Consider the following 17,713-nt stretch of genomic DNA (forward strand, 5'->3'; position numbering starts at 1 on the left):
GCAGCATTTATCTTTAATGGGAAGCTTTTGTTCTTTGTGTTCAGCAGAGAGGAACATATACACTCGCTCAGAACAGACACTTCTTTCTGGTTAGCTCATATCTGGTACAGGCTGGCACTGCCCCTAACAGCTCCTGGAAGTCCTGGTTTTACAGTTTCACAGAATCCTGATTGAGAAAGGCTTCATAAATCCAAACATGGATTGTTACATGGCTTCATGTGGGCACAGACGCTGGAAAGTTCATTCTGGTATAAGGACTGGAAATGATTTGTGCTTAAAGGAATAAATGCATGTGAACAAGAAGGCGTAGAGTATGTTTCCACAAATCACATCGACTTTATGACATTAAGTGCTTTTAGTAACATAATGTTCTCAATGAGAGCACAGCCTCAGGTGGCACAGGAACACTTAACCTTCTGTCTTTAAGGGCCAGTCTCATGAGGGATGTGGACAGTGTGGAAAGCACTCCACTGAGGTTTTCATTTCCAGTGAAGGAAGCACGACAGCAAAGCTTTCCATTTAGATTTATGTCCAGGGTGAGATAAGAGAGACACTATAGCTGCTGTAATTTATGATGATCAGATGAGACAATAAAACGCTCAGTTACTTCCTTTGTTCTCTGTCACCGCTTAGGCGTGGTTTACAGAAAGGAGCAGGTGTTGAGATGCTGACCTGAGAGGAGGACAAAGAGTTAACGCCGTTGTGGAAAGCAGGCTGAGGGTGTCGGTGCCCGCCTGGGTGGACCGGCTGCTCTTTGGCCATCAGAGACTCGGCCCGTTTGATGATGTCCCCCATGCGGTAGATGAAACCCTCTTTCTCTGATGGCAGGATGAACTCATTGTGCACCTAGTGGAAGAAACGCAGGATAAGTCAATCAATTAATTCAGTTACTTGTTGGAGATAGATTTGTTTTCAGCTGCCGTGCCCATCTGTGAAATGTAGCCACTAACCCAAACAAACCCCCACCCACCCTCCGCTTAAAGCCTATTATTAGGGAAAAGTACATAAATCTCGTCCAGTAAATCCACGGTACAGTAGTTTGTGAGGGCAGCTTTGACTTTTGCATATTCATGCACTTCTGAGTGTTGTTGGTAGTTGTGGGTTGGGGCGTGGCGACCATTTCCTGTCAGCGTGGCGTAAATCTGAGCATTTAAAACCCAACTTTAAGAGGCAGAGGAGGGCTGCTGGGATGCCATATGCCCAGACTGTGGAAGGACTTTGTAAACAAAAGCCTGTTGTGTGTTTTAAGAGTCAAGAAAGAGAACATACGAAAAACAAAAAGTGCAGACTCGTATCAGATGTAAACCGCCTCCACGCTCCAAAGTGAGCAGGATGAGCCTCTCACCTGCGTCACTCACTTGTCTGACAGCGAGATATTTTATCACATTGATTTAGGATCAGCAAACAAACGTCTGTTAACTGGAAGCAGACAGGGTTGTTCAGCTCAGATAGAGATGTCTTATCAGCTGACAGCCTGAGATCATTTATTTATTTTTGTACAAATCCTTCAAAGTGCTGGGAGGAACAGTCTCCACAGCAAACTGATTAGTCACATCGTTATTAACCCTTCAATGACTCAGGAAAATTATTTACTCTGTGTCTTTAATGGAAGTATGATGGCTGTTTATCCATCATGTGAAACACAGTAAACTCTGATTTATTTTTTATTAACTTTTTATTGACACTTGTATAAAACACATATAAACTTCACCTATTTACTTGTCTTGAATGTCAAATTATTATTTCTGTGTGTGTGTCTTTGTGTGTTTACGGGGCTTTATTTCAATATTGGCAGTAATATGGTATTATTTTCATTTGTTCTTGTAATACAGCTTGTTAAAACAGTAGTTTATGTCTAGAGCAATATCTATTTAAAATCCTTGAAAGTACGACTGTATGCTATATATATATAAATTTTGATTTACTTTTAGTCATATTTGTATTTGTACAAATGGAAAAAAAATCAAATATTTTTTTTCCTTTTTTTAAAATGTAAAGGACACAAGAACAATAGATTGAACAAAGGAAACAAAAGGTGGGAAAAGACCATGTCTTTAAGAGGAAAATCAAAAATTTAGAAAAAATAATAAAGTCTGACCTGGGAGGTTTATACAGTTCACCCAGTTTTCCCAGCTTGAATTAAATGGCTCCAAGTTATGATGAACACATGCTGTAACATTATGTTTTCAAAGAAGGGCTCTTCATGGATAGCTACAGGCTGTTAAAACCTTCTTAGCTGAGTTTTACTTTTACTTATTTATTTATCTGAATAGGTTGAAATCTCTTCTTCTTCTTAAAGGCGTATAATCTTAACCTTTAGTTTGACATGTATTTATCTTTTTATCTGCTTTAACACAATTATTTATCTTCTTTTTTTTGCACTGCTACTTTCCGTGTTTTAATTCTGTATCTTAAATTTCTAGTTTTACATAATTTTGTCTTTTACTGCTTTAGTCTTTTAACATCTTATTAAAATATTTGTTTCTTTCAACTTGGTTGTTTTATTTTCTGTTTGTGAGTTTAATATTTTACTTTACCTTCAGTGTTTCTACAATTCCTCAGGTCATCTGCAGGGATATTAATTAAATTGTGTTCACTTTGTGCACTCAGGTGTGGGTGGGTGAGTTGGAGGTGGAGGGCTGTACATTGGCGTGTGTGTTTGTGTGGGTTTATCAGATCACTTATGGTTACTGTTGTTTTTTATTTGTTTTCTTTACTTGTCTTTTATCAAGCATTTGGTGTTGCCACTATAGTGCATAAAAAGTGCTTTAAAAATGAAGCTTATTTGATTGACTGAACGGTCAATATGTTCAGAAAAAAAAATCTTTTTTTGGCAGATCTTCAGGCATAAGACAAAAAAACAAAAAAACAAGGTCTTACTTTACTAAAGTCCAGAATAACAGGACAGTCCCAGAACACATGGTAGTGATTCACATTTAAATGTCCACATTTTCTCCAGCAGGTTGGTGAGCAGCTGAAATATTGGGATGATTGATTTATGCAAAAGACATTTTCAGCTAAACTCCCTCCAATTTTGAGAACTGGTACATTTCCACTGATACCTTTGCATATTTTTATATTCTTCCTCTGATATGACAGTCCCTCCTTCCTTCTCCCATTTTGATTTGATGTATGTAGTTGAGTGTGGTTTGAGGTTCAGTAAACCTTCGTACAGACAAGAATTAACCCTTTATGTTGGAAATCTGTGGAAACACTTGTAAATATAAACTAAGAGCAGATTTAGTGGACTGCATGTAGTTGAACACTGGATCATTGACTCTGATTAAGGATAATGTCTGTTTTTGATTTGTGATGTTATGCAAGACAAATTAATCCTTGGTTCCTCAGAGGTAAAGAGTCACCAAACTTCAGTTGATTTAGCACAAATTCAATACCATCCATATCTTGTATAAACAATGAGACAAAGCTAAAGAAGCTGATTTTTTTAACCAGATCGAAGGTTTTATTGTCTGGTGAATCATTAAGGAAAGACTCACCATGACAGCAGCGATGTCTTCAGGGTTATCTCCATCCAGGTCAAACTTAAACGTCACCATCTTGTCATTGTGTGTCTGCAGCTGACACTCCACCACGCGGTCCACTTTATCAGAGAGCTGCAGGATAGGATGGACCAGATCAATGAGAAGCGATGACAGGTGTGTATTTACTGTCTAACCCCTGAGTAAAGTCAAACACAGGAGCAACAAAACATGTGTGTGTGTGTGGGAGAGCAAACACAAAGCTGTGTGAGTCTACTGTAAGCTTCGTCATGTTTGTGTGTCATTTGCACTGTTTGCAGCACATGTGGTTATGCATGATGTGTTTGTTTCTGCTTCCAGTGCAAACACACACACACACACACACACATTGAAAGACCTCAGAGTGTCCAGATCAGATGAGAAATGAGCTGTGGTTGACGGAAAGAGGACAGTGGATAATGTGATGTGACCAGGGTGGAGCTCTGTTGCAAAATCCTGAGTATAATAAACCCACTGCCTCCATCATTCAACCAGCTGTTTGATTTATTTGTTTATGATTTGCTTGAACCATTTCTTGTGTTGTAATCAAACACAAGTTGAGATTTATTGTACCCCCGTGATGCGCAGCCTCGACCGAGCCCTCCTCCTGAACAGCTTCGCAGCAGTCCGCCTAGCAGCCGTCCTCTCGCTCCTCTCTGATAGGCCCTCGTAGCCGTCACTCAAACTTGAAGTCACATCAGAGGCGTAGCTGCGATGAGATAAAACATGCTTCTGGTTGGTAAAAAAGCCACAAAGACATTCTTCATGCTGTAATTTCAAAGCTAATCATCATTAACAGAAGCATGGAAGGATTCAGAGAAAACATCAGAGATATTAACAAGATAATAAACATCAGTCTGAAGTGTCAGAGTGGCATTTTAAAGCACTCAGAGTCTATATATGAAGCTGCTGGCATCCACGTGATCGGCTGTATTTATACAATGATCAGGGTTTAGGTTTCTGAGAAGTGGGGAACATTCAGCGTGTCTTATAAAAAGCTTTGGTTCAGCTAATTGCGTCTCTGGGGCCTTGCTTTGGGAGCGCTGTGGTCACAGACTCCCCTCCATCCACAGGTGGGGAGAGTTTTCAGACTGGCAGTGTCTGCCTGTCTCTATTTAGAAAAGCCTAACTCACGGGTTACTTCAGTTTACAGTTGAGTCACCTTAAAATACTGAGCGCACGGTCAAATGTCTGTCAAGCTTTTTCTGTTTGAGGATGAAGAAAATCTGTTATCTGAGGCTTTCAGGAGATGTGATACTGAACTGAATTCACATTTTGTCAGATGAGACAGATGCTCCATTTCAGCTGCTAATCATGCACACATTTTTTTTTTTATGTCAGAAGCCAAGTTAATTTTGGTCTTCTTTTTGTGATACCCAAGTTTTTTCTGAGCCAGTATCTCCCAGCCATTTCATTTTAATTATTTGGTGTTCCTGAAGAATTCACTCACTTCTCTGTCAAGGAAAGAAATGTTATGTCTTTTGCTTTTCTCGTAGCCAGCAGCTGCATCCTTCTACAATGGAAGGATCATAATCTGCCATCTAAAAATTCCTGGATAAAAGATCTAACATCCTTCCTCTATTTAGAAAAAATTAAGTATATTAAAGGTTGTTTTGGTAATTTTAAAAACATTTGGGGCCCTGTGTTATTATTTGTAAATTCTATTTCCTCTCTTAAAGAATGATGTAACATATGTCCCACAGAGCGAGATGTTAAAAGTAATTGTAAGACTTCCATTTCCTCATCCTTTTTGTATCACAGAATTTTATTTGTTTTTACTATTTTACTTATTTGTCTATTATTTTCCTTTTTTTTCATATCTTTTTCTTATTTTTGAGTCCTTCCTGATTTTTTAAAATTTTAAGATAACTTTTTTTTTTAAAACATATTGGTTTGTACTTTGATCAGAAAACCCCAATATGAATAAATAAATAAATAGATAAATAAATAAATAAATAAATAAATAAATGTATATATATATATATATATATATATATATATATATATATATATATATATATATATATATATATATATATATATATATATATATATATATATATATATATATATATATATATATATATATTTATAAAGAATTTGCTGCATATTTTTATGTAACTTCATTGTAAATTAAATACTTGTTCATTTTAATTTTGGGGATGCCAAAAAAGCAAAAAATGAATGAATGAATGAATGAATGAATTTTATTTCCAACATGCAAAAAAACGGAAAATAGGTCGTCACCATAAACAAACACATGCATATTGAAATTAAAAGAAAATGAAGACTGCAGCAACAACCTGCATGTGTTACAGATCTACATGCTCGAAAAGGAGTAGGAAGAAGTTAAATCTATTTAATCCTACCCTTTTTATCCACACCTCCTTCATTGATGTTTTAACTTTTACATATTTATACTTTTCATACACAGTCACAGCATAACATTTCCTTTATATAATACTTAATTTCTGTATATGTTTTGTTTGTTTGTTTATTTTTAATTGACTCTGTCATTACCGCCCTGGGTCAAAATGAAATTGAGGTGTCTCTTTCAGCTGCAAAGTTTTAAAAACATCACCATCTCTGAGTAGAACTGTTTTTAGAGGCACATGTTTACATTTCTTCCACTCTGAGCTTTAAAACCCGGACAAAGCCTCTCTTTAACGTGTAGAACATGTAGAACATGTGAAACAGGGCCTCCTCAACATCAGAGACACGTTACGGAGAAATCTGCGAGGGTCTGTGCTGCTTCCTCGCAATAAAAACACACCAGAGCCTGTCGATCGCCTCCAGCTTGTTGTGACAGCCCCACAGATGTGGAGGAGGAAGACGAGGATGAGATAGAGGAGGAGGAGGAGGAGGAGGAGGCGTCTCTACTAGATTCATATTGATTTTCAGGCCTCTGACTTAATTAAAGACGGGACTATGGATCCTCTCTGTTCCCTGGGTGTGAGAACAGCAGAGTGAGCAGAAAAGATGAAGATCGTTACCTTTCCACGGGGGAGCTGAAGCCGCTGGGGGGGCCCGAGTTGCCATGTTCAATGTTGTTGGAAACGGCAATGCTCTGTGAATAGACATGAAAGATGAGGGTGGGTTAATGTGGATTAGGACCTCAGATGACTCGTTCATTTCACTACAGGGACTGGGGCCAGGAAAGATGTTACACATGCTGACTTTAAGGGGAAAAAGTCCCTGATTTCATCTTCTCAGAGTATTTTCTTTTTATTCAGAGAAGAATTCCTTTTAGCGCTAACAAATCGTGAAATCGCTCGATCTGGAGATTTGCTTCGGTTGACATTTTGAGCTTTTAGTGAAATGTTTTTAAAACTTTGTTGTTAACTTTGCCATCTTTATGTAATCCACCTCTCTGTCAGTGTTCGTGAAGCACATCTTGTGAAGTCTCTGCTCCTCATCCAGGGGACTCACCGAGGGGAAGCGGAGGGCCGGGATGGGGAGACCATTTGCAGTGGGGGTGTCAGGGTGCTTGGTGGGAGGGGTCGTGGGTGAGTTAAAGCTGCCGGCCTCCAGCGGATCCTGGAGCCCAGAGGAGCTCAGATAGCCGTCGGTCTCGCAGTCAGCTGTTCAAACAAAAGGATAAAAACCATGAGCATGTGACCGAGTGTGGCCTGAGAGACTGACACAAACAGTACACACACACACATACAAGCACACACACACACGCACTTTAAGACCTCAAACTGAGACCTACCACACACACATCCTCAACAATAACTGAGGATCAGACCTGCTCCGAGGGGCTGAGTTTATTACGAGCGCTGAGAAAAATATTTTGTCTGTTATTTTAAATTAAAAACGAGGAAATGTTCATTAACTTCAGCACAACACACGCATGCACACACACACTATGAGACTAACAGAGACTGAATAATTTAGTTCTCCATAGTTTCACATTACTCTCTATGTGCCTCTAGCGTCTGAACGACTTCCTGTTCAGTGAAGCTGTACAGCTACACATGTCTCCAGAGTTTATGACGCTTAAATACAGAGAAAAATAAACTAAGAGGTTTAAAAGTTGTAGCTGAAGCTGATTAATTTGATGCAAATACAGTTTATTTTTCACACACCTTAAATTGAGAATTTAAGAGTGAAAGTTAAAGGTAGAAGATGGAAACTAGCTTGAAACGTGATCTAGCTTTTCATGTTGAGTGTGCCGTTGTTTTGAGGCTCACAGTTAGCAGACGACAAGCTGTTGTGCCGGATGTGGAAGTGCTGGTCCGCCTCAGGCTCCTCTGGCTCAGCAGGGTAGCTGGAGCTGACCCCAGAGTCCACAGAGCTGGTGACCGGGGACAGGAGCGGGACCGGAGGCGTGAGAGCCGGAGTCGGGGAATCTGCTGCTGTAACTTCACCAACTTTAGCGAACAGGATCTGAGGGTCCGGCTCTTCCTCGATGGCCTCCTGCTCCTGCTTCTTCTTCCTCTCCTCCGCCTGTCGCCTCAGCTTCTCTCTCTGCCGTTTGATGGCCGTCACTCTGTCCCTGATGGCCTTGGCCACGAGCTTGAAGTCTGCCTCGCACACAAACCCGAGGACAACCTGCATAACAAGAGAGGAACACAACATAAACACAAGCGTATATGTCAGAGTTCACAGTGTGGCGTATGCAGACTGTCCATGCAGGCGATGCAGGTAGTGACCTGCTCGTGCACTCAAGTCAGCCTCAGCACAAGGGGTGAGGATGGCAAGAACCTCACGATACGCATCACGATACTTTGGTCACAATACGATAATATCACAATATTGTGATATATTACGTTTTTTTTTTTGACTGAAATCAACTTTTCTATTTTATGTGTTTGAAATAATGAAAGTCAGATGCAGTGTTTCATACATACACCTAAATTCAAAACATAAAGTGCGTCAAGTTTGTCAATTAACTTCTTGCCAGGCGACTTATACTCCTTAAGTGGAAGGAGCAGTTTCTGCCAACCTTTAAAATGTTAATTAAAGACCTCTTACATCATTTAGTGTTAGAGAAAATTCGTTACTCCACAAGAGGGTGTGCCCAAAAGTTTTATACTATATGGCAATCTTTTTTGACATATATAGAAAAAATAGATGACAATAACATTAGAAATTTATAAATTAGATTCCATATTGTATATTATTTACAGCCCATGTATTTAAGTAGCATTTTTGTTAATTTGTTATATATATATATATATATATATATATATATATATATATATATATATATATATATATATATATATAGTTCTATTTTTATTTCCTTTTATCATTTTTTGAATACTTCCATATTATCTTGACTGTTATTGTATTTATTTTACTTTTATTTATCTATTTAATTTTTTTTTTTGACTGTTATTTAAAATTACTTTTATATTTTTAAGTACAACAATAACTCTTTATAAGATCATCATTATTTAATTATCTAACCGTACAGTAACAGTGTTGTAGGGATGGGGCTCTGTTGAGCAGAAAGGGGGGGAAGGGGGGAAATAGGGCTGTATTGTGTTCATGTATTCCCATCTGTATACTCCTATGTAAGATTTGAATATGTCAATAAAAATACTTTGAGCAAAAAAAAAAAAAGAAGGTTGTCAATTAAACCACTGTGACAGTAAACTGATGTTACAAAAAAAATAATGGGTTAAAGTCAAAAGACGTGGTCAGTTGGTAAAACTGATAAATGTCACTTGGTGCAACCAATGTGACCCATAAAAAAAACTAATATTGCTCAAAGACATGACTATGATTATTATTTTATCAGTCTGCTTCACTGTAAAAACAAAACTTAAAATGATTTTAAACTAACTGACCCAAGAATAGCATCAAAACCCACATCATCAAGTTTAAGAATACAATATTTTGAATAGACTTTGAGGTTATATTTATCATAAGGTTTATAGAAAACATACAGTGGAGTAGCTCTCTGGCGCCATCTACTGCAGTGGAGGTACAGAAGACATATTGTACTTCCAACTCACCTAAAATGTAAATTTTCATTTTAACAAAAAAAACAAAAAAACAAAACTCTACTTAGCATAATGCTTTAAAAACAGAAAGGTCTACTGAGGATTGACTCACTTTGGAGTCTGCCTCATGTGGTCACTTGAGGAACTGCAGGTTTTATTTTTGCACTCCCGCACAGTCTCCTCTTTTCAACACTGGAGGTTCCCACTTGGCATCAGTGCCAACGTGTGATTTGTAAAACTAAAGCATACTGAATGCATTCTTCCGTCAGCCTCTTGTCACACCAGCAGAGCAGGACACTCAGTCCTGGCCCGGCTCTCAACACGTAGTCGGGTTTCAACAGATCAGCCGGTCTAGATAACCCCCGCTGATACCAAATTTGATCTTGATGAAAACTTCCACAAAGAGGTAAACAAGTAAGGAATTGTGGCTCACATTTTCATTAAAAGTGACCTCTACTGGGCCGGCTGTGGAGGGCAGGAGGGGCTGTTTCGTAACAAGCAAGAGAGCCATTATATTATTAAAGACGTGACCCCGGCTGCTTCCTGAGACACGCTCTCACATTTCGAATGGCTGATGATTAAATGCTGAGCCGTGCCCTTGACACACTCTGCAAGGCGTTCTCTGTATGGGCTGAGCTGGAGCTGCTGTAACAGAATGATGAAATGATGCCTAATGATGCTCGGGGGCATTAGAGAGGCTGCTATCTCTGTTAGGGGTCGAGGGTCACAGACAGAGCTTTCTGATTCAACACAAGCTGCCTCTTGAATAAAAACCTGTTTCTTCAAAGCAGAAGAGCACTGTGTCAACTCCACATCCACTCAGTCTTTCTCAGAAAACCAATAAAAAACCATCAGCATCCATCATGATAAAGACACAGAGACGTATCTTTCTGTTAATCTGGGATCAATTTTTCAATCTCGTAACTCACTACTGATAAAATCTGGGCCCATAGAGCAGTAAAGATGGACTTCATGTGTCGACCTACCATTTCCTGAGACACCTCCTCGGGCACGTCTTTGTAGAGCTCAAACAGAAACTCGATGGCGTTGTTGTCCTTGTATTTCCCATGGAGCTTCTTGGTGTCATCCATGCGCAGCCACAGCTTCAGGCCGGGCTTCACCATGTCGTCCTCCTCGGCCAGCTCCACGTGGACGCCGGTGTTCTCCTGGAAGAAGGGGTGATCCAGGAGGTCTTGGATGGTGTATCTGCAGAAAGAACATCAGATTACTTTAAGGATTAGGAGTTTCTGTTGAGATTTTAAGACCTGACTCTGTAGTGGAAGTCACCGCATGGGCCAAAATCTATTATTGTAACACATTTTATCACCATGTTCACTAATGCAGGTTAAAACTACACCATACAAAGAGGACACCATGTATAAACATGATGTACAAACCAAACTGAATCCTACTTTGGCATTCTTTTTGGAAATCATGGACGCCTAAAACTATCAAATTCTTCTAACGTTTTACTTTTTTTAGGAGTTAGTATTGTATTAATGTTTTATTTTTGTGTGTATTCACCTTTCATCATTGTCCATACGAATGCAGCCCTCTATGATCTCCTTCAGCTCTGGGACTTTGACTTTGTAGAAACTGTCAGGTTTGATTCCCTGTGAAAACAAATCAACAAAAAATAAAGAAATTAAGTTAATTTCAGGTTTTAAACTTCTGCAACAAGTGCCAGAGGGGAGGATCTCTGCAGAAGTGATCTCCCTTAACCCTGAGCACTCCCAGCCACTCCCTGCTGCTCTGCATGTTCATGTAATCCTCTGCTTTGTGACATCTGCCACCAGCCAGCATGACATTCTGCTCTGCCATCATGTCAACACCAGACGAGAACAAAACCACAAAGGTGGAAAAAAAAAACACCCAATCCTTCAACTTTCTGACAGCTGCAGCTTCTAAACTGAGTTTATCTCAAAACAGAGAGATCCACCCTTATTGGAAATGAGCTATCATGAGAGTGTAACACAGATCAGTGAAGAGCTTCCATCCCTGTAAAAACACTGATAGCAGAGCAGAGAAGCAAGGTCAGGAAGATGTTTGGCCTGCAGATACCCGAGGAACCAGCTGATGTGAGGTCAAAACACCCAAATAATAAGATTCACTCGGGAAAGAGCTTCACTCTCTTATCACATGTCAAACAGTGACTGTTTCATTCGTTTGGGCTGTGAATCTCTTCCTCTTCTGTTTCTGTTAGAGAGGACGAAGCTGTGAGACATAACAGATGTTTACACTGAGAGGTTTTATTGTCACCAGACCGAGAGCTATGTCATAACTTTACTGTGTAACTATCCAACTAAACACATCTATATTTACACAGGACAACCCGTACAGTGAAGCAATCAGCCTTAAAACGACTCACTTAGTCACGGAGACGGACAGTTCTGCCTGTAATAAAGAAATTGACCTGATTACTGATGGGCCGAAAAAGTTCACAGATTTAGTCATTATCAGGATAGAAAAGTAAAAAAAAGAAATTAAAATTCAACATTAAGGAATAACAAGATCAGAAGTAAAAGCTATGAGACAGTTAGGATTATGGCATAAGAGCTTAAAAATATGTAATAAAAAGTATTTTTCAAGAGATAAAAAAAGATATTGTCAAATAGAAAGCATGAATCATGAAACACAAAGCTTAAAGTCATTTAGTCCTATATATTGAATAAAAAAATGAGATGACAAGGGACTATAAAGTCAAAGCTTTAATAAAGTAAGTCATTTTGACAAGATTAAAAATCATAAAAAAAAACTCTTAAAAAGGGACATTTTGAAATTGAAAGTCAAAATTATTCCTTAAAGTAATTTCGATTTTTTTTTTAAATTAAAATTTGCAAATATATAACTGATTGAGTCCAAATTGTAAGATACAAATTCAGTTTTATGAGAAAAGTGTTTCAGATAGGAGATATAAAAAAATCATTATTTTCACATAAAGAGTCATAACTGTGACAGAGTACGTTATTAAGTCATCCTAATGATGAAGTGAGTAAAAATTGTGAGACAAAAAGTTGATATGTTGACAAAAACCATTGATTTATATAATTAGGAAAGTAGGGATGGGTACCGAATTAAGTTCTTTTATAGGTACCGACCAAATTTGTCTGAAGTACCGGGTACCAATTCACATAAAACCAAAAAGTACCATGTTTAGGTACCGAAACGCATCCTTGTGACTGTGAGGGAGTGGAAGAGAAGGCGATTTTCCATGCTGGACATGAACACAGCATTTCAAGGTTATATATTGGAGTACCAGGAATCTGTACCATATCGTTTCAAATGTGAAAGGTACCCATCCCTAAGGGAAAGTTTTTATTGTGAAATTTTACAATTGAAATTTCATTAAGATGAAGCAAAAAAAAAAAGTTTTTTTTTAGATTCGTGATTAAAATTATTTAAAAAATCAAAATGTTTAGGAAGCCGTTTACTTGTTGGTAAATATTGCTTTGAGAGTGTATCATAGAGGTTTTAAAGAGAAGTTGTCTAATAGATGTAGTTCACTTCAGTGTCCTCACAGCCACCTTCAGAGTAAATCAAGTTTCTCTAAATCCAAATCTAATTTGTGACTCGGCTCCTTTCCTGTGCTGACCGAGGTCGAGATAAAACCCTGACAGATAAGCTGATGTCCTCTGGACCTGCTTCAGTGCGGCACATTTCAATCTATTAAAGGATCTCTAAACAACAACATATATTTATAACTTAGCTCTAAATCATGGATTAACTGGATTCCCACGAACATTCATGTGTGTTTAAGTACTTTTACATGTCCAGCCGTACTTCTCACCCCCTAAACATCAGATGGCGTCACACAGGAGTCAGTCATATTTGTGACTTAAAGTTACATAAAGTTTATAGGTTGGTGTTAATGTCGTAAAAAATTAAACTGCCACACATAAATAAAGAGGCGTCGCCTGTTCTGCACATGAAGACAAACAAAACCTGAAAGGCACAGCTAATATGACTCTAATTAAAACATGTTGCATCATGGGTAAGTTTTCCGCCTGCACATGGAACATTATTATGTTGTCTTGTTTGTGGAGAAGCCAGAGCCACTACGCCTTGTTGGCATTGTCGCGTTCTCACTTTCCAGCCGCCGTCAGACTCTGTTTGCTTTGAATATGTGAGAGGCGAGGAAGAAACAGCTTCTTCTTTGTGGAGCTGCAGACTGAGGCTGAATTTCCAAAACATATAATTCTAGCATCGCCTCCTTCAGCCCACCGCAGCGTCATTGCTGTACTTGGCACCCCAGAACAGCTTGAAATACAGAAGCTTAAAGCCTCTGTTGTAATGCTTTGGTCATAAAAAACTCACACCACCACTTCTGCTCTCTGGTTCTAAGAAAATCTGGTATTTCTTCAATCCAACATCTCAGTACTGAGAATAAAGCTTTACTCCTCAAACACAAGAATGAACATTTTACAATCCATCAGAGCTTCTTTAAATCTAAAATTTCTGAAAAACACGATGAGTTACTCAAGTTTTCCTATCCTATGGAGAGGAAAGCGTTGCAGTAAACTTCACCAGTAACCGGATCTTGAAACTGCTGCTTCATGGGTAATCAGTGAAATTGCGTCATGATTCTGGTCAGATTATTGTACAGCTCATTACTGACAAAACTGAGCCTTTAATAGACAAACTGCGGCTTTGCTCCATGCACCCTTTTTCTTTCCACAAATTGAGGAAATCCAGACGTACACAGGGGAAATCCCGCCTCCTGTGAGCCTAACTTCAGAGTGCACACAGGGGAAAGCGAACACATGTGGACAATTACTTTAAATACACAGTCCCTCTTCCTCCTGTACTCACACTGGTGACTTTGCGGTAGATCTGGGCGGCGTTTTGGCACTCAGAGTACGGGTACTCAGAGGTGGCCATCTCCAGGATGCACATTCCAAAGGCGTAGACGTCCACCGCCTCGTCGTACTTCTCCTCGTACATCTCCGGGGCCATGAACTCTGGTGTTCCTGTCAGAGAGCAGAGATGCTGGTTAATACTGATTCTTTATATCTGCGGATGAACCAGAAAAAGAAAACCTCAAGTATAAAGTCAGCTGCTTTAAGACTTATTGAAACGAAAGGTGTCATTAAACCAGAATCAAGTAACAGCGGGCCTCTTTACTGCGTCTGATGGTACACACTCCCTGTACGTCCTGTACTTAAAGAGAACTCGCTGAAATTAAAAGGCATCTGAAGGATGATGAAGCGTTTAAGATTACAGACAGGAATACAAGCAACAGCCATGAAAAGCATTAGTGGAAATGTATTCTTACTAGTGCTGTCGGGCGATTAAAAAAATTAATCTAATTAATTACAAGATTTGTAATTAATTAATCTAATTAATCACATTTAAATCTCATATTTCCTTAAGGTCCCCAAATAAAGAATCTGCTTGCTGTCATTGACGTCGCGCAGCCATTTCCTGCGGCAATAGAAGTAAATTATGTTTTTCCACGGGGTGAGGCGGGGTCTGGCAGAGCTTGTCAATCAAAATCATGCTCATAAAATACTGTCATTTAATTTAATATTCTTACCAATGACACTTTTAGCAAAAGAGGCACTTTTGAGTGTGGCCAGCCCCAGATCCCCAATCTTAACGGAGCCGGTGGGGCCAGTGATGAAGATGTTGTCGCACTTGAGGTCCCGGTGGATGATGGGAGGAGTGCGTGTGTGCAGGAAGTGAAGCCCCTTCAGGATCTGACGACTCCAGCGCTGCAGCAGCTTCAGCTTCATCTCCTTGAATCTCTTCAAGTACCTGGAACAAAAAGGAGGTCGCTGTCCAACAGTGCAGTCTTAACAAATCACAGAGGAGGAATTTATCTCTTATTCTGACAGCAGAGAGGAAGTCTTAAAGTGGGATCATTTCCTGATCCTCATGCTGCATCTTTTATCATACTTGGAAGCCAAATGTCAACACTTTTTTGAAAAGAGGAGACACCTGGTGATCTGACTCACGTTTTGAGCGTCCCCGACGTCATGAGCTCCGTCACCAGGATGATGCATTTGTGGCCCTTCACCGTTGACTTCCAGGAGTCGTGGAATCGCACGATGTTTGGATGCTGCAGCCCCTTCAGCATCTCCACCTCCTCACTGAAACGCTGCCGCTCGGCTTTGGTCAGCTTACGAGTCTGCAAAAAGAAGAAATCAGATTCAGAGCTTTGTCATATTCTGGCTCATGTGTGCGCTTGAAACTTCTTTTGTAACCATCTCTGCATCACTTTGGTTACCTCACCGAAGGAGGATAAACCTTCTGAAACATGAGACTGTGTTGATCCCTCTGGGGAATTAGATGATCCTGATAATCAGACATGCTATTTGGTTTCACTTCAGTCAGCTCCACATCCTGTCCACGTTATGTTAGCCACTTGCTTCTTAGCAGGGGGGGTCGACTTTAGTTTCTTTTTATGACATGTTATATTTTGTAGTTTTATAACCATGGGTTTCATGCTGTTTTAAGTTTATTGCAGCTGTGCGTGGCAAAAAAAACCCTTAGAGACAATAAAATGAATGTTATCTGATCTTAAAGAATCAAAAACATGTAATGTACCCAACACGCTTTGATATTTGGTCTCAAAGAAGCTGTTATTCCAATGTTCTTTGGATGATGTGGCTCATTTCTGGTTCAGGCATCAGGTTATAACGTCACCTTTCTTCCCCAAAATGAGGCAAACCACTTATCAATAAGCACAAAACCAGAATCAGAGGAGAAATATGATGTGCAGACAGCGACTCTGAGGTCAGAAATGAGGCTTGAAATTGAAAAAACAGCCCTGCTGGTTTGATGATGAATAATAAAAGAAGATTTTTTTAACAGCTTACAGCAAAAATACTGCTTGATCATGAATGGCAATGCTGTACCAAGACATGAAGTTAATGTTTTATACAGAAACGTGAGATACAAACTGAAGTCATTTGTGCTAAAGGGTCTAAAATGATTTCTGTTTTTTATCCAGAATTATTCAGTTTTGAATTAAAAGATGGTAACCCCATTCAAAATCCCTTCCACAGAGTTGAAGTCTTTATGTAACAGGGACAGATGCACAAAACATTTCTGTATATATAATTTTAAGTAAATGTGCATACAGGTGTCCAGCTATGGGCTAATTTGCGACCTCTGTTTCTGTTTAGGCTTGAAAAATTCAACTTGAAAAGTCAGCATGTTGAGTTTAGGATGCTAAAACTTTTTAAAACACGCAATAGGATCAATGTTTGTGCTGAAACAGGTCTAAGAAAAGATGATCAAGATCAAGAGCAGAAAGTCTTTACCTACTGCAGTGCCCCAGTTTCTAAAACAATGACCTGTTTTTTTTTATTTTTGCATCAACATACAAAAGTGTTACTCCAAACCTAAGATAAACGTGTTAAATTACCCAGAGCAGCTGATAAATGAGCCGTGAGGCGAGCCTGCATTGTTTTATAACTCAGGAATGACTTTGATGCCAAAGTTTTGTTTTTCTCTAAAGTTATTTTTTGTGGCTTTTTCATGCCTTGAATCGGATAGGAGAGGACAGTGGATCAGGAAACAGGAGGAAGAGGGGGATGACATGCAGGAAACAGGCCACAGGCTGGATTCAAACCCTGGCCACCCACTTGAGGATGAACTTCGATTCTCATCTGCACAAACATGTAAAGTTTGAGAAGTCTCTTTGGGATTTTGTGGCATTTCCTTTGACTAAAGCCTGGACAGATCCCCAAATTACCAACCCGTACCATTCCACTTTTTGGTACCCTTCTGTTGGGGTGCCAGACAAACCAATCAGACGCAAGAAGGTAGAGTTAGAAACACTGCAGTCTGTTGATTGGTTGAAACAATCATCACGTTCGGTGCCACAGTGGTAATAAAGAAAAACACATAACACTGCCATGTTTAAATCTCCAATCACAAAGAAGACAAATTCCTGGATGTCTTCTGTCGTCGCTCTCTGTTTACTGTGTTGCATTTTTCTTTCTTGTTGTATTCATTAGCAGGGAAACTGTGCTATATGTAGCTGACATGGCTACTAACATTTGGCTTACAAGTCGCCATCCAAGAAGGGCACGGTTGGCTTTGGCAAACAGGATCAGGCTGTACCGATCCGTACCGAACTGTACTGATTCACTTGGTGGAAGCAGGGCTTCAGTCGGAGTTGTCACTATTTGCTGCAAGACATCCATCACTCTCTTCTCATTATATTTCCTAAATTCTGAAAAATAAAGACAAAAATGTCCCTAAAAATATCTAAAAGAAGAAGTCATAACATGA

General features: G+C 39.3%; 1 protein-coding gene across 1 annotated transcript in view; it reads right to left on the minus strand.

Moving 5' to 3' along the window:
• The window catches only part of wnk4a (WNK lysine deficient protein kinase 4a), a 46,811-nt gene that overhangs the window by 9,671 nt on the left and 19,427 nt on the right, over positions 1-17,713 (minus strand). Inside the window, exons 3-13 of the mRNA XM_074663281.1 lie at positions 15,427-15,599; positions 15,006-15,226; positions 14,282-14,439; positions 10,997-11,085; positions 10,459-10,678; positions 7,712-8,072; positions 6,948-7,099; positions 6,512-6,585; positions 4,092-4,227; positions 3,498-3,614; positions 673-846 (exon numbers count right to left, since the gene is read on the minus strand). Coding sequence (XP_074519382.1) covers positions 673-846; positions 3,498-3,614; positions 4,092-4,227; positions 6,512-6,585; positions 6,948-7,099; positions 7,712-8,072; positions 10,459-10,678; positions 10,997-11,085; positions 14,282-14,439; positions 15,006-15,226; positions 15,427-15,599 — 1,875 coding nt within the window. The remainder of the gene's footprint in view (positions 1-672; positions 847-3,497; positions 3,615-4,091; positions 4,228-6,511; positions 6,586-6,947; positions 7,100-7,711; positions 8,073-10,458; positions 10,679-10,996; positions 11,086-14,281; positions 14,440-15,005; positions 15,227-15,426; positions 15,600-17,713) is intronic.

The sequence above is a fragment of the Halichoeres trimaculatus genome, unplaced genomic scaffold (assembly GCF_033239565.1).
Source record: "Halichoeres trimaculatus isolate MK-OKI-2021-1 unplaced genomic scaffold, fHalTri1.1 fHalTri1_scaffold_23, whole genome shotgun sequence".
Classification (NCBI taxonomy): Eukaryota; Metazoa; Chordata; class Actinopteri; order Labriformes; family Labridae; genus Halichoeres; species Halichoeres trimaculatus.